At 59.1% G+C, this 22,359-nt stretch overlaps 1 protein-coding gene across 1 annotated transcript in view; it reads left to right on the forward strand.

Moving 5' to 3' along the window:
- Window positions 1-21,581, forward strand: part of LOC125626877 (alpha-2-macroglobulin-like protein 1) — a 46,207-nt gene extending 24,626 nt beyond the window's left edge. The window contains exons 16-36 of the mRNA XM_048830403.2: window positions 241-432; window positions 5,980-6,044; window positions 7,114-7,299; window positions 8,140-8,365; window positions 8,603-8,729; window positions 10,339-10,460; window positions 10,986-11,037; window positions 11,650-11,724; window positions 12,125-12,301; window positions 12,435-12,516; window positions 12,797-12,953; window positions 13,434-13,508; window positions 14,204-14,360; window positions 16,543-16,754; window positions 17,008-17,223; window positions 17,374-17,498; window positions 17,936-18,026; window positions 18,447-18,515; window positions 18,965-19,067; window positions 20,573-20,614; window positions 20,948-21,581. Of these exons, the coding sequence (XP_048686360.2) occupies window positions 241-432; window positions 5,980-6,044; window positions 7,114-7,299; window positions 8,140-8,365; window positions 8,603-8,729; window positions 10,339-10,460; window positions 10,986-11,037; window positions 11,650-11,724; window positions 12,125-12,301; window positions 12,435-12,516; window positions 12,797-12,953; window positions 13,434-13,508; window positions 14,204-14,360; window positions 16,543-16,754; window positions 17,008-17,223; window positions 17,374-17,498; window positions 17,936-18,026; window positions 18,447-18,515; window positions 18,965-19,067; window positions 20,573-20,614; window positions 20,948-20,982 (2,586 nt within the window). The 3' untranslated portion in view covers window positions 20,983-21,581. The remainder of the gene's footprint in view (window positions 1-240; window positions 433-5,979; window positions 6,045-7,113; window positions 7,300-8,139; window positions 8,366-8,602; window positions 8,730-10,338; window positions 10,461-10,985; window positions 11,038-11,649; window positions 11,725-12,124; window positions 12,302-12,434; window positions 12,517-12,796; window positions 12,954-13,433; window positions 13,509-14,203; window positions 14,361-16,542; window positions 16,755-17,007; window positions 17,224-17,373; window positions 17,499-17,935; window positions 18,027-18,446; window positions 18,516-18,964; window positions 19,068-20,572; window positions 20,615-20,947) is intronic.
- The last annotated feature ends 778 nt before the right edge of the window (window positions 21,582-22,359 follow it).

Raw genomic sequence — 22,359 nt, forward strand, 5'->3', positions numbered from 1 at the left:
CATTGGGAGCCACAGGTCCCTCTCCTAGGACTGTGGGGGGGAGATGCAGGGACAGACGCCCATGTGGGGGACGGGGCTGGGTGCTGGGCAGGGTGCGGGGAGATGTCCAGGCTAGAGATGAGGCTGGGGCGAGAGCGGAGGTTTGTGGGGTGATGTGTTAGTGGGAGGAGGGGCAGGAGCTGGCTCTGTGGTAGCTCGTGTCTTGGTTTCATGGCTGATGTGTTCTGTGTTTGTCTTTAGGTCTATAACTTGCTCCCCGATTTTCCCCAAGGAGACTATCCCGCCGCAGCTCACGAGCCTGACTCATGTTCTAATATGCACGGCGCTCTAGGTCCAGCTTTTCACTGCCACGGCTTAAGTCACAGGTGGAGGTGTCGCAGAGGGACTAGCAGCTGGACTCCTCCACCACGTGACGCCTACAGCCTGTTTAAGGTAGGGTTGCTCCTGGCCATGCCTCACACTCCTCTGTAGCCTGAAAGGACTAAGCTGGCTCCAGTGTGCTCAGAGCTGCTGGCACCCAGGGATGACATCCCACCAAACAGTCCGGCCTCTTCTAATGAATCCCCAGGGACGCTCCCAGCTAACTCAGGCCTGGGAAACACCTCCCCAGCCACCTTCAGACACAGCCCAGGCCCTGGGACAGATCCCCGGCGTATCCAGAGAGCGGGAACGCCCCATCCCGCCCCACTCCTGGGCACAGGGGTGTTACAGGCGGGGCTGGCAGCACCACCTCCACTTACGGTTCTCTGGCACTTCCCGTTAGAAGTTTTCATTTCTTGTAACTTTGTCTGACTGAAACGTTTGGGACTGAAATTCCTCCAGCCAGGGGTCAGCCTCAGGCCGAACTTTCTGAGGCATTTCAGCTAACACAGCTCAGCAGTTGCTCAGAAGGGGAGGTGGGGAAAATACTCTGTTTCTCCATGATAAAATGTAGCTATTTAATTGAAAAGCTCCCTGCCTCGGAGCAGAGACTTGACCCTTGGCCGGGAGGTTGCCTGGGGTCAGGGAGGTGCCCTTTGCCTTTCCCATGGCATCCAGCCCCCATTTGGGTGAATGGGAAGCCCCTGGGAATGGCAGGACCCACATGCCCAGTAGAGGCTTGGAGTCTGGCAGCCTTGTTCTGCGAGGAATCCCTCTGCTCCACGCCTGCTCCATCCCCTCCTACATGCCGACCGGCCTGTGCGCACCTTCGCCACAGAGCGACTGAGCCTGCTCCAGCCCGGGGCCACAGCAGCAGAGCAGGATTTTCCTGAAACGGCTCCTCCGGCCAGCAGGACCTGCGGTGGCACTGGGTGCGGGAACGGGGCTGCTGGAGACGGTGCCTCTGGCACTCCCAGTGCTCCCCAGCTGGTCCCAGGCAGCCTGGAGGAGGAGGAAGCCACCTGAGTGAGATGTGCAGAGGGGGCAAGGAGGGGGAGGGGATGGGTGCAGAGGAGGCAAGGACAGGGTTTGGGGATGGGGCAGAGGGAGCAAGAGGGAGTTGGGGGGATGAAAAGAGGGGTCAAGGAGGGCTGGGGGATGGGTGCGGAGGGGGAAAGGAGGGGCTGGGGGATAGGTGCAGGGGAGCAAGGAGGGGATTGAGGGAATGGGTAAAGAGGGGCAAGGAGGGAGTGGGGGTGATGGCATCTTGCCCCAGCAGAGGGAGGGATGGACGGCGTCCTCCTGAAGCCCGCAGAAGCTGGGGCTCTGTCCCAGCTGGGGGCTGCTCTGAGTGATGGCAGCCTCCCAGGGCCTGGGATCCCAGTCAGACAGCCATAGTGGAATGGGCCGAGGTTGCCCTCCCGCTGCCAGCAGCCCCGTACAGGGAGTGTGGTGCCCATGGCACCCAGCACCACGGCATCTAGGGGCTGCCCAGTGGCCAAGTCACTCCCCAGAACTGTTCCCCAGGCGGGCAGGGGCGTTGGGTTCTGGGCACCACGGGACCAGACAGATGCTGCCGTGGGGGGAGCTCGGGGAGGCGCGGCTGGCCCCATGGGCGGGTACTGCACATTGCAGCGGGGCAGCAGCTCTGCTCCAGCAGAGGTTGAGTGTCACTGGCTGTTTAAAAGAGGAGTGTCTGAGTGCTCTGACATCCACAGCCTGGCCTGAGATTTGCTGTGCCTCGTGGCAGTGCAGGGTGGGGCTAGGGGGCCAAATGTGGGGTCATTTGATCAGGGGTGGGGGGACTCAAGATACAGCCCCCCTCATAAAACGTGTTTACACAACCGCCCAGTTCTCATTGTGCTGTTTGCCCACACTTGGGGCTCCAGCTCTGGCTCTGATTCTTCCGAAGTGATCTCAGCTGCTCGGGATTTACCCCAGCTAGTGCTCCACCCCCGCCTCTGGGGAGCAATATTCCCAGCGTAACTGAGGGGAACGGTCAGAACCTGAGCGGAGGTGACCTGAACTGAGGCCCCAGAGAGTGGGGTGCGCATGTGCAGCCGGGCTGGGGCTCTGTGGAGTTTTGCCTGAGACCGAAATCTCAGATTGAGGGTGATGTTTTCAAGGGCTGAAAGAGCCGCGTGCAGATGCTGCCGTTCCTGCAGAGGGTTGTCAAGGAAATGAGCATCGACCAGAGGGAAGGGCAAAGCTCCAGCACCCGGTTAGGAGAATCCAAGCAGGCTCCTCAGAGCTGGACTGAGGCAGATTGGACCCTTCGAGGTTCACGTGCCCCTCTCCTCCTGTCTCAGGCACAGCTCTGTGTGATGGGATCCCCGGGTACAACCTGGGACTGGGATTCTGCTGTGGCCGCTTAACTCTCCAACCTGGGTTGTCTCTCACAGTGCTTTGCTAGTGACAAGCAGCAAACCCCTCCAGGTGCTGTTATCGCTCAGCACAACAGCATGTGGAGCCCCCCACCCAGCTAGATTGCATGAATGCTCCCAGAGCACATACAAATCACACAGAGAAAGGCACCCACCAATCTTGCAAACCACCTGCCTTGCACCCCGGAATTGTACCGTCTTGCCCTGGTCAGAAGCCTGACCAGGGTAAGTTTATAACCCAGTCCTCCCCTCCCTCGATGTGTAGATGGGACACACAGTAGCCTTTGTAACCTCAGCTGAGATTTTTCAAGACTTCAACCAAAACACCCTGTTTTCTGTAAAATATAAAACAGATTTATTAACTACAGAAAGATAGTGATTCAGTGGTAGGCACAAAAGGTCAGAGATAGTTACCAACGAAAATAAAAGGTAAGTGCACAGTCTAAATCTTAAACCTTAATTACACTAGGCAGTATTTGGGTCAAGCAATCTTCTCACCCCACTGGAGGTTATAGTTCTTAATACATAGGTGTGACGTTGCACTCCATATGTTTTATGGAAATATGCTTATGAGTGTAAATATGATGTCACTGGAATATGCTTTATGCAAAAGGTCTCTTGTAGGGTATCATAATAAATGTTATAACCTACTGAATATATTCCTGTATCATTCTTGTATCTGAAGCTAGAAATATAAAGTATAACTCTGAGGTACATTTTCTAATTATGCAAAGTGTGGGCCATTAATGGTGGTTTAGAATCTTGATGGCTCCCATTGACTGTAAATGGTTTGTTTACCTGCAAACCTTCCTGTGTACATGTGGGCCAACCCAGGAAGAATGGAGACTAGGGCTCTTACAGTGACATGTGACCATGTCACCTGATACTAGATTCCATCTTAATCCTTGTACTTTTCCACTGATGAGGCGGGGGTGGGGACAAGCAGAGATAAAAGATTCCCGCCTTGTGCCAAAGCTATAAATGGGGTGGAACAGGACAAAGGGAGCTGCCAGTCATGAGGAAATCCCTGCTTACCAGCTGAGATGTCTGCTAGATCTAACAAAGACTGTACCAGGGGAAAGGTTTGTGCCCATACTAGGAAGGAGTCTAGTCTGTGAAAGAAGCTTATTGGAACATCTTTGAGGGTGAGACATTACCTGTAATCAGTTTCTTAATGTATTAGGCTTAGACTTGTGTGTTTTGTTTTATTTTGCTTGGTAACTTACTTTGTTCTGTCTGTTATTACTTTACTTTATAAATAAACAAAAGTGATTTTATTAACAGAGTAAGCGATTAATACCTGGGGAGCAAGCAGCTGTGCATATCTCTCTATCAGTGATATAAAGGGCAAACAATTTACGAATTTACCATGTACAGTAACTCCTCACTTAACGTTGTCCCTGTTAAGGTTGTTTCGTTATGTTGCTGATCGATTAGGGAACATGCTTGTTTAAAGTTGCGCAGTGCTCCCTTATAACGTCGTTTGGCAGCTGCCTACTTTGTCCACCACTTGCAGGATTCTCTGGAAGAGCAGCCCCTCCTGCCCTGCTCTCTGCCTTGGAACTGCTCCTGGGAGGTTCCTGCTTGCTGGCAAAGGGGCGGAGAGGGGTGCTGATTCTAGGCACTGCACCCACCAGCAGCTTCCTGCCTCCCCCGCCGCCCCAGCTCACCTCGCTCCACCTCCTCCCCTGAGTGCGCCGCATTCCCGCTTCTCCACCTAGCTCCCAGGGCTTGCCGCCATGAAACAGCTATTTTGCGGCAGCAAGCCCTGGGACAGAGAGGGTGGAGGGGGAACGCGGCGTGCTCCGGGAAGAGGCGGGGCCGGGGCAGAGATTTGGGGAAGGAGTCTAATGGGGCAGAGAGGGGGTAGAGTTGAGGTGGGGACTTTGGGGAAGGGGTTGGAATGGGGACGGGGCAGGGGCGGGAGGGGGCAGGGCAGGAGTGGAGTCGGGGCAGGGCCAGGGGCGAGAACCCACTGGCGCCAGGAAAAGTTGGCACCTATGCTACTGATGTCAGATGTCCCCCTGTTCCTTCCCTGCCCCCTCCGTACCCCCTCTCCACAAAGCAGAGGAGGGGACAGTCATGGGGAGAAGACGGGCGGGGGGCTTGCAGGAAGCTGTTGCTTCCTGTCTGACCTGTCTGATCTGCTTAAAAGGGCAACATTCTTGAAATGCGATCGGCGTACTTAAAGGGGCAATGCACGTCTCTCTCTCTCTCACTCATGCACACACCCCACAGCACTTTGGAAAGTCAGCACCTGTGCAGAGGTGCATGTGCTGTCAGGAGGAGGGAGTGGCGCGCTCCAGCTGGATAGTGTGGGCTCATCATCATGTTCAGTTTTTGCAGGAAAGTATTTGCAGATCCTGCCCTGCAGCTATTGTGTTTCCTCCCTACTGCCTCAGTCCATGCTGCCTTGTAGAGTGTGAGGCTACATTAACAACAGCGTATTAACACTTGAGGGCTCAGCCGAATGCTAGTTCCATCATTTAGCAGAAAGGCATTCCCTGGGAAACATCCCACCCTCTTACTCCACCACCTCAACCAAGCTTCACAATCATTCATTGCTGTGTACCATATTAAACTGCTTGTTTAAAATGGTTTAAAACTTATACTGTTTATGTATATAATGTCTTTTGTCTGGCGACAAAAATTTCCCTGGAACATAACCCCCACATTTACATTAATTCTTATGGGGAAATTGGATTCGCTTAACATCGTTTCACATAAAGTCGCATTTTTCAGGAACATAACTTCAATATTAAGTGAGGAGTTACTGTATAAGCTTTATACAGAGTAAAACAGATTTCTTTGGGGTTTGGATCCCATTGGGAGCTGGGTGTCTGGGTGCTGGAGACAGGTAACTTGCTAAGCAGTTTTCAGTTAAGTCTGCAGCTTTGGGGGCATTGACCAAACCCTGGGTTTGTGTTGCAGCAGGCTAGTGTGTCTGGCTCAACAAGACAGGGTTCTGGAAGTCCCAAGCTGGCAGGGAAAATGGGCTCAGAGGTAATTTCAGCAAATCAGGTGACAATCCCAAGGGGATCTCTGTGACCGAGCCCGTCACAACAGGCTTCCCCTTTTAAGCCTGGGACCAGTGTCCTCAGTTGAAGTCTTTGTCCTCCCAGGGTTCTTGTTGCTTCCAGCGTAGGTGGGGGAGGAGAAAGGCCAAAGTATGATGCCACGCTCCCTTATTTTAGCAGCTCCTGATGCTTTTTCCTCTGTCTTCCATCTCACCCAGGATGCGGCTTTGAAAATTCTCACCAACACAGACACCAAGCAGCCCTGTCAAGGTGGACTCTTACAGTACTTCGACTCTAGAGGCATTGGCCTGTCATTCCCCACAGCAGGTCAGATGGGCCGGGAGCTTCCATCTCCCTCGAACAGCAATTCCAAATGCCCTCTCTGCCCTCTGAGGGGAGATGTGTGGGCTCGTGGATTGGGCCTGGGACCTGGGTTCTGATCCTGGTTCTGACACTGTCATTGTCAATTCCAGTGTTCTCAATGGAGTGGGCGGTGGGGGTTTCTCCATTGTTCTCAAAGATGCCGATAGTGGGAGTTTGTCCATTGTTCTCAATGGGGCAGGGATGGGAGGGTTTCTCCAGTGTATTCAGTGTGGGATGGGTACACACGATCATCTGACCCTTCCAATTCAGCTCTGGTCCTCCTCCTTTGGTTGGAATTCTTTGCCAGAGGATGTTGAGAAGGCCCAGGCTATAACAGGTTTAAAAAAAGAACTAGATAAGTTCATGAAGGACAGGTCCATCAATGGCAATGAGCCAGGATGGGCAGGGATGGTGTTCCTAGCCTCTGTTTGCGAGGAGCTGGGAATGGGTGACAGGATGGATCGCTTGATGATGACCTGTTCTGTTCATTCCCTCTGGGGCACCTGGCATTGGCCACTGTTGGAAGATAGGATACTGGGCTAGATGGACCTTTGGTCTGACCCAGTATGGCCGTTCTTATGGTCACACGGAGACCGATGGCTTTTCATGCTCATTGGTTGCAGTAGAAATGCACTAAGCCTCTCTAGGCCTCCATGTCCCAGCTGCTCAGTGTGGCTAATGATTTGACCTGCCTGGCTAGCGGCTCTTTGTGAAGGGCTCTGGGAGTTCAACGTACCATTAATGCTGTTCAGGGTAGAGCTGGGACTGAGCTCAGGACTCCCTGGCTCCTGCCCACGTGCTGAGTCCACCAGTGTGTGCTGCATCTAGGACAACCCCAGCCCAACCCCCTCCAGCCCCAGTCCTGCCATCAGGGGTCAGTTCTCAGAGCTCCTGGTGGCCATGTGCAGTCCCCCAAAATGTCCCCAAACATCGAGATTTTGCAAGTGCAAACACACGTGAATCCTCGTCTGGATTTTCCTCCAAATCAGCCTGGGGCTCCCTCAACCCACCTTTATATCTTTTCTTGGCATGATCCCTGGGGCAGCACATGTGGATAGTGCAGCAGGGACCCCACGGATCAATGACCTGCTAGTGCCAGAACCCAGCACCCAGAAGGAGGCAGCGCCACGTGCATACTTCCCAGAGACATGGCTGTGGGACCTGGTCCCTGTGGGGTGAGTGAGGAGCTGTCACAAACTGTCCCAGCGGAGCGGCCTCCAGGCCACACCCTCGAAAGCACCAGCTCCCAGAGGCGGTGCACTGGCTGGGGGAGGGCTGGCTGCCCGCGTGGGGCTGGTTCCTGCACCCTGTTGCCAGCAGAGAGGAACCCAGCACAGCAATGGAGAATAACAAGCCCCCAGTGCTGTGGGATTTGTCTATTTACAGATGTAACGAACCTGCAGAGCGGGGGAGAGAGCTGGGAGCCCGGGCAGCACCATGACCCTGCGTCTTGCCAGCAGAGCGGGGTTCAAGCCAGCCACTCCCCAGCTGTTCCCTGGATCCCGACCCCATTTATCATCCCGACCCCATTGCCCTTTCTGGTGGTTTCATTCTCAAGCGGCGCCTGGGAGCTCCAGCACTGAGAACATGGGAAGGGACTGAACCCCTGGAAGCGGGACATTGAGGGCGGCACATGGGTTACAAGTGGGAGAGGCAGGGAATCCTGAGCAGGGGGAATTGAGGCTGACACCCAGGAATAGCCCCGTGACAGGGAGATGTGTCTGGCTGCGGAAGGGGGGATCCCCATCCCGTGGGACACTGAGCCCAGCCCAGAAAGCCCCGGAGCAGGGAAGGATCCTGCGCTAGCTGGCGTGGGGCGGAGGAGGGGATGAGATGGGGACACTGACAGCTCTTCCCCTCTCTGCTGTCTGGGATTGCCCTGTTTCTGTGCCACCGGCCCAAGGCCTCAGCCCAGCGGAGGGCCGGGCAGGGATGTCTCTGGTGGCTGTGCTCATGGGTCCTTCCCATGGGGCAGCTGCGTGTCTGACGCTCGGTTTGTGTCTGTCCCGGCCCAGCGAGGGGGGCTCCAAGGACATCCCAGTCTCGGTGCCCGACACCATCACAGAGTGGAAAGCTGGGATGTTCTGCACGGCAGAGGTGGGCTTTGGGCTCTCCCCCACAGCCACCTTCATGGCCTTCAAACCCTTCTTTGTGGAGCTGGCCTTGCCGTACTCCGTGATCCGGGGAGAGGCCTTCGCCCTAAAGGCCACCGTCTTCAACTACCTGCAGCAGTGCATCAAGGTGAGCGCCGCCCGGGGCTGAGCTGCTGGGGCTGGTGACCTGGGGCTGGGGAGCTGGGCAGCCGTGCAGGCTGGCAAGTGGCACTGTCAGTCACTGGCTGTGACCCTGTGATCCCTGGGGTCAGCACATCGCGGTGAGGGGGCCTGAGCCCCAGAGGGGCCACGTCTTGGCCTGGAGCTGACACATGTGAGTGAGTCCCCCACAGCCCTAAGGGGGCTCTCGTGTTGGGCCCCACAGGTGCGGCTGACGCTGGCGGAGTCTGCGCAGTTCCAGGTGCAGGCAAGTGAGGATGGCGCCTACACCAGCTGCCTCTGTGCAGATGAAGGGAAAACCTTCCAGTGGGAGGTGACGGCGAGCAGCCTGGGTAAGGGGCGCTGGGGGCTCTGTGCTGGAGGGGAGGGGCAGGGAAGGGGTGGGGGGCTCTGCACAGCAGGGGGCAGAGGGGGTGCTGGAGCCTTTGCACTAGGGAAGCAGGTAGGGGCCTTTGGAGGCTCTGCATGGGGGGAGAGACGGGTAAGGGGCATTGGAAGCTCTGTTCTGGGAGTGAGAAGGAGGGCGCAGAACAGGGTTGCTGAGGGCTTGGTGCCGAGGGGAAGGGGAGGGGATGGGAAGGGCTGTGGGGGGCGGGGGGAGAGAGAAGGACACCCCAGCAGAAAAACCCCTTTCACGTTAACCCTTCTGCCAGGTGGAGCTGGCAGCAGCAAGGGCCAGGTTCAATATCTCGGGCTTCCCCTTAAGAGCACGACACAGAGCCAGCTCGGCCTCTCTCACTGCCAACGCCTCTATTGCTGCTGTCTGCAGCTGGCTCACAGCTCCGCTGGCTCTCTGCCGCTGAGCCACTGCGCTATAGCCGGGCAGAATCCAGACGAATGAGCAGCTCTGTCATCCCTGCCCTGCCACCTTGGCTGACTTCAGTAGCTCCCACCTGGGCCGCTCACAAACAGACCCCAGTGTGCAAGCCGCACCATGAGCGTCTGTGTGTGACTGCAGCCTGCCTGCCACTCTCGGGTTACACTCTGGCTCTCGCCAGCCTGGGTTATACTGCAGGGCGACCCCAACACCCCCAGTCCGAGATCTTCCTCCAAAAAGGTTTGTCCTGCCTGCCCAGCCCTCTCCTGGACAATACAAGTTACGTTTAGGCTGATATTCCTTTACGAGAATAACATGCATGCATCTTGTCACCCCAAATGGAGTTGCCCAGACACTTCAGTTTAAACACACTGGATTAGATAAAACAATCAAACACGTTCATTAACCACAAAGAGAGATTTTAAGTGAGTGCAAGGAATGGGGCATAAAAGTCAGAAATGGTTACAAGAAAAACAGAGAGAAGCCGTTTACTATTACCTGACTTAACAAACTACATCAGCTTCAAGCACAGTTTCTCCCCGCTCGCTTCCAGTGGTCTCACTGACCAAGCCCTGTAGGTCAGGACCCCTCTGCCGTCTCGCTGGCCGTTGCTGCTTCCTGCTGCGATGTCATGTTCCGAGGGTCCCCCATGTAACACAGCTGTCAGTGATTTCAGCAGGGAGGGGGGCAGTTTCTGGGTTGCCATTCGCTGTTCCCGCACAAGGGCTAAGGTAGAGAAACCCATTACACTCAACTCATCATTTCCCTCCATCCTTTCCTTCCCCTCTTTCCTTCTCTCTCTTTTCTCCCCCATTCTCTCTCTCTCTCTCTCTCTCTCTCTCTCTCCATTTTCTCTACTTTTCTCTCCCTTCTTCACCACCCTCTCTTCTGCCTCTCCCTCTTCCAGGCTTGACAAAGCCCTGGCTGGGATGATTTAACTGGGAATTGGTCCTGCTTCGAGCAGGGGGTTGGACTAGATGACCTTCAGGGGTCCCTTCCAACCCTGAGATTCTATGATTCTATGATTCTTCCAGTATCCTCCCCCCCCTTGGACACAGGCTCCTCTCTGCCTCTGGCGGGGCGTTGGTCTGTCTAATGGGAGCGTCTCTCACCTTGCTCGGCAGGGGAGGTGAACTTCACTGTCAGCACCGAGGCTCTGCACACCGAGGAGCTGTGCGGCAATGAACTGGCCGTGGTGCCGGCCCAGGGGCGAATGGACACTGTGATAAAGCCCCTACTGGTCCAGGTCAGTGTCTGGTCGGGGCCTCTGGGCAGAGCAGAGCAAGATCTGGTGTCTGGGTCTCACCCCCTGGTAGCCGTGGGCCGAGTCTGCATTGTTCTTTGTCCTGCCACAGGAAATAATGTCCCAGCACTACACCGTCCATGTCCCGGACCCTGACCTGCACCGCCCCGTCATGCGGCCCCGTCACAGCGAGATCAGCGAGCTGGCAGGAGAGTCCTGGGGCAGACAGAGATGGGGGTTAGCCCCAAGGGGGGTGGCTGAGTGTAACACGGGGGTCTCGAGGGGGCGGAGGGAATTAGCAGAGAAGAAGTGGCAAGATCTGCTGGGTTGGGAACCGTCTCCCCGAGGAAGGGACGGGAGCCCCATCGCTGGAGCGCTGAGAGCTGGATGTGCCTGAGCCCCACAGCACGGGCTGTAGGGAATGATCCTGCCCTGGCTAGGGGCACTGGCTGACCTAGCAGGCCCTGTCAGGCTGTGACGTGCACGGTCCCTCGTCCTGACCTTCTGTCTGATGCTCCTTCCTAACAGCCGGGGGGGATCCTGGAGGAGAAGGCGCACAGCTCCCTGCTCTGCCAGGAAGGTAGGATCCCAGCACCTGTGCGGGGCTCAGTGGGTGTCACTAACGCGGGGAGACGCCCGAGCCGTCACTTGGCTGCAGCACATCAGTGATGGCTGGGCCGCTGGATGGCTCAGCTAGGGGCACGGGAGCTGCGAGGCCAGACCAGACCAGGGGGCATCCAGACCAAAGTCCGGCCTGGGACAGGGTCCAGGCCCAGCTGCCCGGGGAAGATGCACTCCCTAGTGGGCAGTTATGGAGCCGTCTGCCACAGGCCGAAGGCTCGAGTACGTCTGGCTCCTGCTCCCGAGTGTCACTGGACCCCTGTTGCGCCAGCTCCTCTCCCCTTCAGCCTGGCCCCTGTGTGTACGATGCTCCCTGCAGAGCTCGTCACACCGGCTCTCTGGGGCCAGGAGAGGGACCGAGTCCCACAGGCAGGACCCCACACTGTGAACCCCCAGCCCTTACCCTCAAGGGCATGTATGTGCCACAGTGGGGGGAGCTTGGGATTGAGAGAGGGGCTGTGACTGGGCGAGAGACCCGAACGGTGAGGAATGGAGGGATCTGATTGGCTGGAGGCAGGGGCAGGTTCCCAACAGACCTTTAACAGTGTGTCTTCGCCTTCATGTTACGCAGCATCCGAAGAAATCTCCTTGCAGCTGCCTGCGAACGTCCTGGCAGGGTCCGAGCGGGCCCACGTGACTGTCCTGGGTAAGGAATTCCCGTGCCCCCTCCCTGTCAGGGCACGGTGCCCTTCGCCAGCCAGCCCGTCTGTGGCCCAGCGCTCTGATCAGAGAGGCTGGGGTATCATGGATGGAAAAAAACAATGAGGTCTAGTGGGTGCCTAGGGCCGGGGCAGGACTGGTCCCTGCAGTCTGTGCTCCAGGGCCTCGTCCCCAGCAAGGGGCAATAGACTCCCACGGTGATGCCATGAAGCTGTGCCAGGGCATTGGCGTCTTAGCCATTCAGCACCACATAACCCCACATAACCCCACTAGACCGGAATCGAACTGGCCCCCGTGAGCCAGGGCTCCACAGACATGGTGTTAGGGACGGGGTAACTGTTGTGCAGCCTGGTAATTCTCTGCTCCCCCGACTCGCTTGGTGCCAGGAGACATAATGGGCACGGCTCTGCAGAACATAGACCGCCTGCTGGCCATGCCCTACGGCTGCGGAGAGCAGAACATGGTCCGATTTGCTCCCAACATCTACATCCAGCAGTACCTGGAGAAGAGCGGGCAGCTGAGCCCGGAGATCAGACACAAGGCCCAGGGATTCCTCCAGAGCGGTGAGTGTCCTCCCACCTCTCCACCTCCAGGGCATGGAGGGATCAGGGCCCCACGGGGTGCAGGCTGGGGGTGGATTCTAGCCCCCGGGGGTGAGAGGATACAGGACTCGCTGTCTCTCTCCTGTTCCCGCAGGCTACCAGCGCGAGCTGCTCTATAAACACAACGACGGCTCTTACAGCGCCTTTGGGGAGAGCGATGCCGTGGGCAACACCTGGTGAGGGGCCGCACGGCACGGGCAAGTCAGGGCTCTGGGTGGGCAGGGCCTATCGGGCTGCAGCATGACCTCCAGCCCCAGTGCTGTTCCAGTCCTGCTCCCCACACAGCTCTGCCCCACATACTCACTCAAACCACCCCCCATTCCCGTCCTGGGCTCCCCTGACAGCTCTGCTCACCCCCACAATGCTGACCCCCCAGCCCCATCCCCCACACACCTCCCTCCTGGCCTGCAGCATTACCAGCAGAGTGTCCCTCTAAGGGGGTCTCTCCCCGCCCAGGCTGACGGCCTTCGTTCTCAAGTCCTTTGGCCAGGCCAGACCCTACATCTCCATCGACGAGAAGCACCTAGAGGATGCCCTAGGGTGGCTGCAGCATCACCAGCTGGAGAGCGGCTGCTTCCGTAGTGTGGGGAAGCTGTTCAACAATGCCCTGCAGGTGGGAGGCTGGGGGGATGGGCTGATGGGATGGGGGAGGAGGAGACAAGCTGGGGAAGGGGTGGGGGAGGCTATTTAATGAGCAGGAACTCACCCAACGAGGGACAAATCCCTCAGCCTCTGCAGGAAGGGCTCCTGGTCTTCACAGGAAATCTGGCAAATCTCAGTTCAAAGCAATTTACCAGCCTCTGGTTCCTGGGGGGCTCAGATAGGATTTTATACCAGGAGTCCAGTGCAGCCACTACTGCCTCTCCTGAACTAGCCTGGGGAACTCACTGCCACAGATTGGGGGCAGCTGCTCGGGACCCAGAGGGCCTGACAGGTCGCAGCAGGAGGGAGGACCCGAACCCAGCCACTCGGAGCGCTGGAGCCGGTTCTGTTCTGGCCCAATGGGCTTGTGCTGGGCAGCGGCTCACCTGTTCCTGGCAAGGTGGCTCACAACTCGGTCTGAGCCGGCTCCTGGTGTCTCCATCCCCCTCAGGGCGGCGTGGTGGACGAGCTCTCTCTCTCGGCTTACATCACGGCAGGGCTGCTGGAGCTGGGGCAGCCGCTCACGGTGAGGCCAAGCCCTGCTGTCCCAGGGGAGGGGCCAACAGTCAGGGGGAATGGAGATTGTTGGTGACAGTGAGGGGGGAGTCAGTGCCAGGGAAGGGTTTGAGGTGAGACACGGGAGCCGTGGGTGGTTGGTACCAGGGAAGGGTTTGGGGTGAGACGGGGGAGTCGTGGGGGGTTGGTACCAGGGAAGGGTTTGGGGTGAGACGGGGGAGTCCTGGGGGGTTGGTACCAGGGAAGGGTTTGGGGTGAGATGGGGGAGTCGTGGGGGGTTGGTACCAGGGAAGGGTTTGGGGTGAGACGGGGGAGTCCTGGGGGGTTGGTACCAGGGAGGGATTTGGGGTGCTGTTGGGAGCCGTGGGGAGAGGGGTTGGTACTGGGAAGCGGGTGAGGGAGAGATTGGGATGGGGACAGTGGAGTCAGGGCATCAGAAAGATGCAGCAGCTCGGTCAGTTTCTGGGTCCAGCTCCAGCTCTGGCTCTGGGCGTGGCTTGGGCGGGCTGTTAATAGATGGGCCCATGGCAAAGGTGGCGGTGGGGAGGGATGGGTCAGGGGAGATGACAGATGCCTGCCTGGTGGAGCATTGTTAAGGCCCCATGGGGTGGTTGCCGGGGGACGTGCGCAGGCCCCAGGCGCAGGGTGTCTCCTCTGGCCGGCTCAGCCTGACGGGGAGTCTGTTCGGTGTCTCCCCCGTCCCAGGACCCCATGATGACCAGGGCCCTCCAGTGCCTCCAGGAGTCGAGCACCAGTGACCTCTACACACAGGCGCTGCTGGCCTACGCCTTCGGGCTGGCGGGGAGCACAGAGCTGCGGGGCGCCCTTCTGCAGAGCCTGGCCCAGCACAGCATCAGCGCGGGTACCGGCAGCCCCTCGCTCTAGTGCTCTCCTCGCTGCCGGCCTCTCGACATGGCAGGGCCAGCTGCCCCCCACGGCTCTGCCCACCCAGGTGTCATCCCTGCCCTGGGGCCTTCTCAGCCTGGCAGGGGAGCTGGGTCTCTGTGGCCCAGTCAGTCCGTGGTCTCTGCTGAGGCTGCCAGTGAGGGGCCGACGCGCTGGGCTCTGTCATGGGGACACTTGTCCCCTCAGACCTGGAGTGAGATCGGCCCGCCATTTCCCAGAGCCCAGCACATGGAGTGAAGGGGGACAAGTCTGGGTCGCTTCCAGGCTGGGGGTATCGGAGCTGAGAACCTACAGGGGCAAAGCCCCATGTCCCACCCAGCCCTCTAAAGCACCCGGGGCCAGGAGCGTGATGGGATCCAGTGGGCTCAGAGCCCGTGGGGCAGGGCTTTGCGTAGGCAGCTCCCAAGGGGAACGGGCCGTAACCGAGCCCTGGGGAGATGCCGCAGGATCCCAGCACCCATCCTGTGTTGGGGACATCCCAGCTGGGGAGTCCCTGCCCGAGTCTCTGCTTGGCCCAGCTAATACTGGAAGGGGAACAGGCTGCACGGGCTAACGGCCGGCTAGGCCCTGCTGTCCCTGGGAGAGGGGGTTGTACAGGGAAGATGGTCTCTGGGTGCTCCTTTGTCTGCAGCCTGTGCCCACCATGGACCTATGGGAGGCTGCTCATTCCCCAGCTCCAGTTCCCCTAGCCTTTCTCTGCACAAATGCCCTTGGGTTTGTGCCGCTCTCAGCCCAGCCCCCAGTGTGAGCTATGCAGCCTGGCGTCAGCTCCCCATAGGGCGGGAGGTCCCATGGGAGGCCTGAGGCCCACTGGGAGCGTGGCTGGGGACACAGGCGGTGGGGCTACCCCGCGTCGGTGCTGAGCTGAAGGAGGCCTCTGTATGGTGCCTGGGATTCCCAGGCTGGGTCCCTCACACTCGTCATGAAGAGGCCCCGTGATCTCTGTACGTCTCCTCGGCTCCATTTGAGCTCAGACTGAGCTGAGCTGGGAGCTGAGGCCTGGCGCGCTCGGTTCCTGATGGGCCCTGGGGAGACATCCCCCCACAGAGAGGACCAGCCTGCATGGTCCAGGCCGCTCTGTCGTGTCTCGGCTCAGATGAAAAGTCCCTTCTCTCCAAGCCCCGGCACGGTGGCTGGAGCTGGTCTGTGCCCGCGAGTTGCGTGTCACCTCCTGCCCTGCCCCGCCCCGCCCCGCCCCGAGGCGGGTAAGAAGTGCTGGGAGCAGCACCTGGCTCCTGCCCCAGAGAAAGGAGAGGTGGGGGCTCTGCTCCTGGGGGAGGGGCTGCCAGGCACTGGGGTAAAACAGCCCTCGGGTAACAGGACCCATCTGCGAGGTCCCTAGGATCCCTTGGAGGGGGTGATAACACGGCGTCAGCTCCAACCCCTGTCCTTCAGCTGGGTTGTGCTCCCCTCCTGCTCCCAGCCCCAGGGGGCTGCACATTCACTCAGGGGCTCTCTGCCCCCCTCGAGCAGTGGCGGCACTAGGCATAAATCAGTTCTGGGAGCGGGGCTGGGGCGGGGAGGAGGCCTCTGGGTATGCCTCTGTTTGCACCATGCGCCCCCTCAGGGCTTCTCACCGGCTCCATTTGAGCTCAGACTGAGCTCTGCTCCTAGGAGTGCACTGAGGGCCCATTGGACACTGGACTGAAACAGTCCTCGGGTGAGGGTCCCAACTTCAAGGCCCCAGGGATCACTCAGGAGGGGGGTGTTAACTCGGCATCAGCTCTGCCCCATGCCCTTTGGCTGGGTCAGGCTCTGAGCAGGGGGCCAAATTAACACAGGGGATCTCTGCCCCCCTCTAGTGGCTGCACCCCAGAGGCTTAGGGGTTGCCTGGAGCCAGTGACCCACCTGGGCTCAGCTTTTAGCTCAGACACCAGAGGTTCAGGGGTTTCAAGCCAGCGGGCCAGGGTTCAATCCCTGCTGACGACCCACGCAGGGGCATCGTGTTACACTTGTGTAGCCCTCCTGTGAGCTCTGAATCAGCTGCCATGTCCTGCCCCAGAGGTGACTGATTCAGTGCGGGGCAGGCGTCCCTCTGGCCTGGGAAGCCCCTGGAGCCCCTTTGGAAAGCAAACAGGTGACCCACTGTATTGTAACTGCAGCTGTGGGGCTGCCCTTCCCTCGGCCCTTCTCCTAGGGGGACAGCTCCACTGGCAGAGGAAGGTGAAGGCCCTGCCCAGCCCCTACGGGAACAAGGCCCCGTCAGCGGAGGTGGAGATGACGGCTTACGTGCTCCTGGCCTATCTCTCCCTGCCCAATGTGTCTGCTGCCGACATGGCGACCGCTGCCCAAATCGTCCGCTGGCTCAGCAAGCAGCAGAACCCCTACGGGGGCTTTGCTTCCACACAGGTAATACCCCTGCCCTCAGGGCAAATGAGCGCGGGGGCCCTGGTGCAGGAAGGGGCCAGGAGCTGCATCTCCACAGCTGAGCCAGGCCCTTCCTGGGAGAGGGAGTCCTGGGTGCCGAGCTCCCTGCCCTCAGGGGCCGGGAGCCGGGGTCCCGGTGTCAGCGCCCCGGCAGGTCCCGATGCTGCCGCAGTGAGTCTGAGCCGGGCTCCTCTCCCCAGAGCGTGACAGCAGCTCGGTGACTCTCTTTCCCCAGGACACGGTGGTGGCCCTGCAGGCCCTGGCCAAATACGCAGCCCTGACGTACAGCACGAGCGGGGCTGTGTCGGTGACAGTGAGCTCCCAGGCTGGGGCCCGGCAGCAATTCCACGTGGAGAACGCCAACCGGCTGGTGCTGCAGCGAGCGGCCCTGCAGGAGATCCCCGGGCAGTACACGGTGCGGGCCAGCGGCGAGGGCTGTGTCTTTGTGCAGGTGAGTGCAGGGGCCCCTGGGGACCAGCCGGCCCAGCGGTGACTGGCTGTGCCCTGGCACTGCCCCACGGCACCTGGCTCTGGGCCCAGGCTCTGATCTGCTGTGGCGGACGCAGCAGGCTCTTCCTCAGCCCTCCTGCTTTTCTCCCAGCTGACTCTGCGCTACAACGTGCCGCCCCCAAAGAGCGCCGTGACCTTTGACCTGCGGGTGGAGACGGAGCCGAAGGAGTGCACCGAGAGCGCCAGATCCCACTTCGGCCTCGTCCTGCACGCCCGGTATGAGCCCCAGCCCCCCACCCATCTGGGTCTGAGCTCCTGGGGGCAGGGACAGGCCCCAGGCAGTAGGGAAATGGCCGGGGCAGAGCCGCCCCACTGCAGGGCCGGGGCATGGCTGGAATCGCTGTGGGAGCCATCCACCCCCAGGGCTCGGGGCAGAGGCAGGGGGCCCCTTGGAATATGCCAGGGGCTAAAGGGCTGGTCCCAGGGCTGATCTAATGGACAGTCAGCTCCCAAGGAGCTCCTGGGGCCCGGGGCCCCTTGTCTGGGGAGCTCAGGGCTGGCCGGGGGCTAGCGGGGCTCACGGCCCAGAGCAGGCAGAGGGCATTAGAGACACTGGCAGGGCTGAGAAGACGGGAGGCCTCCGCTCCCTGTCCATCCCCCTGGGGTCTGTATCCAGGGCAAACCCCGACCTCAGCACAGGGCTCCTGTTGCAGGTACAGCGGGGAGCGCTCAGCCACCAACATGGCCATCATCGAGGCCAAGCTGCCGTCCGGCTACACCCCCGTCAAGAGCTCCCTGCGGCAGGTGAGCTTCCCAGGGAGGAGAACAGGCCGGGCCAGTCACAGCGTGAAACCAGGGGCTGATCCATGGGGGAGAGCCCAGACCCCCAGGAGAACACAGATTGCAGCTCTGACCCCCGGGGGAGCTCCCCCTGCAGAGCCCTCCCCCCTGCAGCAGGTCACTGTGCAGCCCTGGGTCTCCCATCCAGTCACTGAGCAGGTCCTGACCCTGCTTAGCTCCCCCAGAAGAGGACGCCCATGTCTAGACTCTCGCCCCTCCCCCAGCAGACACCCAGTGCGCAGCTGTGACTGACGTGGAGGGTGGCAGCCAGGCCCCTCGGCAACGGGGGCATTTGGTGCCCCATGTCCCAGCCCCCATCAGAGCAGACACTCCTGCCCCAGCCCCTCCGTTCCTGGCTCAGCCGTTTCCTCCCTCTGCTCCTAGCTGGAGAAGCAGCGTTCGGTGAAGAGGCTGGAGGTGCAGAACGACCAGGTGACGCTCTATCTGGACCAGGTGAGAGTAGGCGGCTCAGGGCTCCGGGAGGGCCTGGTGTGAATGGGGAGGGCGTGTCCTGCCCTGGCTCCACCCCCATTACAGTTGCTCTCGTGGGCTCTGTGTCACACGCACGGCGTGGGGTCACTGAAATCTCCCCTGGTTCAAGTGACCCGTTTCCATAAAGGACGGGGAGACGGGACCAGACTCAGCCAACCCCACGGAGGGCCGTGAACTGAGCGACGGGGAGCTCAGGGTTGTGGAGGCTGGAGCTGGGCCCTGAGTGTGATGAAAGGGGTCACATTTTGCAGGGGGGTGAACAGGGATTCAGGGGGAGCCTTTTCTCACTGCTCCAGGCCGCAGGGGCAGAGGGAAGTGGGTTGGGCCAGTCCGAGCCTCGGAGAGGAGGGGGTTAGAGCTGCCAGTGCAGACGTTCAGCCCAGGGGCTTGCTCTGTCGCTCTCTCGGTAGCTGACGAAGGAGGCGGCGAGTTTCACCTTCTCCCTGGAGCAGGATTTCCCTGTGAAGAATCTCAGAGCAGCCCCAGTGAGACTGTACGATTACTATGAGACGGGTGAGTCCCGCCCTGGTAGAGCTGCTCCCGCGGGCCCCATGCCGCAGTCTGTGGCTGCAGAGCGGGTGTCCTGTCCTGGCTCCGCCCCAATTACAGCCACTCCTGCGGGCTCTGTGTCACAACCAGTGCCTGGTTAGAGGGTGGTGCCATTGGAATCCCCCCTGCTCCCTGTGACCCGTGTCCATAGTTGATCTCCCCCTGCTCGGGCCTGAGCGCAGCACTTGGGCAGATGCTGGCAGATGACCAGCCGTGGGGCCTGCGGGGGTCAAGCTGGAGACACCTGCTGGAGGCATGTTCCTGGGTTCGATCTGTGGCGTCGGCTCACCGGGAGGGACATGGGAGCCATGTGCTCTTCGGGCTCTTGGGGCGCATGAGGCTGGTGTAACTGGAGCTCTCCCAGCAGGAATGGCCGGAGCAGGTGTGTCACTCCTCTCCAGGGCCCCACACATTTACCCTGCAATGCAGCTCCTCAGAATCCCCCAGAATCCTTTGTGCTGGGCCAGGAGGTGGCAGGATGATTTCCATGAGTGCCTGGAGTTCACAGCCCCACTCAGACAGCGGGGGGCGACCTCCCACTCCCTTCTTGGGGTCAGACCTGCAGGAGGTCTGATGAGGTTCAACAAGGATAAGTGCAGGGTCCTGCACTTAGGATGGAAGAACCCAATGCACAGCTACAGACTAGGGACCGAATGGCTAGGCAGCAGTTCTGCGGAAAAGGACCTAGGGGTGACAGTGGACGAGAAGCTGGATATGAGTCAGCAGTGTGCCCTTGTTGCCAAGAAGGCCAATGGCATTTTGGGATGTATAAGTAGGGGCATAGCGAGCAGATCGAGGGACGTGATCGTTCCCCTCTATTCGACATTGGTGAGGCCTCATCTGGAGTACTGTGTCCAGTTTTGGGCCCCACACTACAAGAAGGATGTGGATAAATTGGAGAGAGTCTAGCGAAGGGCAACAAAAATGATTAGGGGTCTAGAACACATGACTTATGAGGAGAGGCTGAGGGAGCTGGGATTGTTTAGCCTGCAGAAGAGAAGAATGAGGGGGGATTTGATAGCTGCTTTCAACTACCTGAAAGGGGGTTCCAAAGAGGATGGCTCTAGACTGTTCTCAATGGTAGCAGATGACAGAACGAGGAGTAATGGTCTCAACTTGCAGTGGGGGAGGTTTAGATTGGATATTAGGAAAAACTTTTTCACTAAGAAGGTGGTGAAACACTGGAATGCGTTACCTAGGGAGGTGGTAGAATCTCCTTCCTTAGAGGTTTTTAAGGTCAGGCTTGAAAAGCCCTGGCTGGGATGATTTAACTGGGAATTGGTCCTGCTTCGAGCAGGGGGTTGGACTAGATGACCTTCAGGGGTCCCTTCCAACCCTGATATTCTATGATTCTATGAGGGATCCCCTGGCGCTGGGGTAACAGACTCTGCCTGTGTGGGATTAGGGGGAGCGGTTCACATCCCCCCACTGGGTCTCTCCTCCATTCCTTACATCCCTTGCTGTTCCAGGTGAACACACAGAGGCTGAGTACAGCGCCCCCTGCGGCTCAGGTAGGTGTGATGTACCCAACACAACTCCAGTCCCTACAGCTTTATGGGTGGGGGGAGTCAATAGGCGGGAGAGGTCTGTGTGTGTTGTAGATGGCAAAGGATGGGGAGATGGGAGCATGGAACCCACCAGGACCATGTGTGTGGGGGGGAGAGACATCTGGGGAGAAGGGTCTATGTGGGGCACAAGGGAATCTGTCTTGAGGGCGGGGGGTGACTGTGGGGAGGGTCTTTGTTGGTGTTGGGAGAGTTCTGGGAGGCCATGTCTACAGGTGTTTGCAGGTATGTGTGGGTGATTTTGATCCTGTCTGAGGGGATGTTTGTGTTTGTTTAAAGCTCCTGATGCAAACACGATGGGAAATTCCCGCTGACGCCCTCACCCCTGCTGGGCAGCCCCCTCCCCTCCCGAGAGTGCTCTGTCGGCAGCCAGACACCCCAGGATCGGGGCGGGGGGGGCGTGGACAGGCTTTGTCTCAGCTGCTGCTTCCCGGACCATCTGCCCTATCCCCTGGCCCTGGGCTGGAAGGAGGCTGCAGCCCCGCGGTTGAGACATGGATTCGTAGCGCTTTCTTCGGCCAATGCCTCCCCGTTCTCTCTGGAAACCTCCCACCTGCTCCCGTGACAATTCACCACAAAAATGAGAGGGACGGCGGAAGATTAGTGCAAAGCAAACGGACACCTTGGGCAGGGACCTACCCAGCTAGGACCAGCTGCTGGCCTGCTCCCTCACTAACTGCACTGCTTGGAATGGACAGAGCACCCAAGGCCCCTGCCTGACTCACTGTTTAGAGCCTGGTCACTTTCACTGTGTCAGCACCTGGTGACCGCCCCCTCCTTTGCCCCCTCTATGGTGGCTTTAGCAACCCTTTTCATTTCACCCATGCAGCGAGTTAGTAGTTCTCAGCCTCAGCTGCCTGGTCCCAAAGAGCAATCCTTGCAGTCCCATCCCCAATTGTATGTCACGCTACGGAAGCGGTCACTCAGTTTGCCGGAGAGGGGCTTTCGGAAGCTGTGGTTTATGCCAATTCACCTTTGCTGAGAGGATCCAGATGCAGGGAGGATCCAGGAGAGAGTAAGGCCAGAATTTCCAGGCCAATCCAGCTCCATTTAGATACCAACAGGTGGCCAGATTTCTCAGCCGTCAGCATGCCAGGTGCAGGTTGGGGGCTGAGCTCTTTAGCAAAGCTGCCCTCCAGCCAGGGGAGGAAGGCAACGGAGTGGAGTCCAGGAGTTTGGAGGCAAAGGACATGTAAGGTGCTGGCTTGTCCCCAGCCCATGGAGGAGCCGCTGCCACACCCAGTGTCTTTTATCAGGCCATTTTATTTCCCAAACATAAACAAAACCAACAAAACAAATCCTCAGCCCATGTTCAGGGATTTCCCCCTTTGCCTCTCAGTCCCTCTTGCTTCAGGGCCTTTCGCAGATTCTTCTGTGCTCCTCTGACAGAGCATCACCTACCAGGGCATTTTGCCTGGTGCCCCTTTTCGCCCAGCACGTTCCCATTGCCTCCTACTCCATGAGCATCCCGTCCTTACTGCCAGCCTTGCTGTCCATAGCCCAGGTGCTGCCCCACTCTTTTAATTGGCCACACTGGGAGCCCCTGTTCTAGCAAGGGGAGCTGGACCTGCTTCATTTCAAGAGGCCAGCTGCCCTGGAACAGGGGAGTAGATGGGGCGGTAGCCACAGGGGGACAGAGGGAAGGTGTCTGAGTTTAGAGGAAGCAGTTGCCTAGTTGATGGAAAGGAGCC

Source organism: Caretta caretta, chromosome 27, assembly GCF_965140235.1.
Source record: "Caretta caretta isolate rCarCar2 chromosome 27, rCarCar1.hap1, whole genome shotgun sequence".
Taxonomy (NCBI): Eukaryota; Metazoa; Chordata; order Testudines; family Cheloniidae; genus Caretta; species Caretta caretta.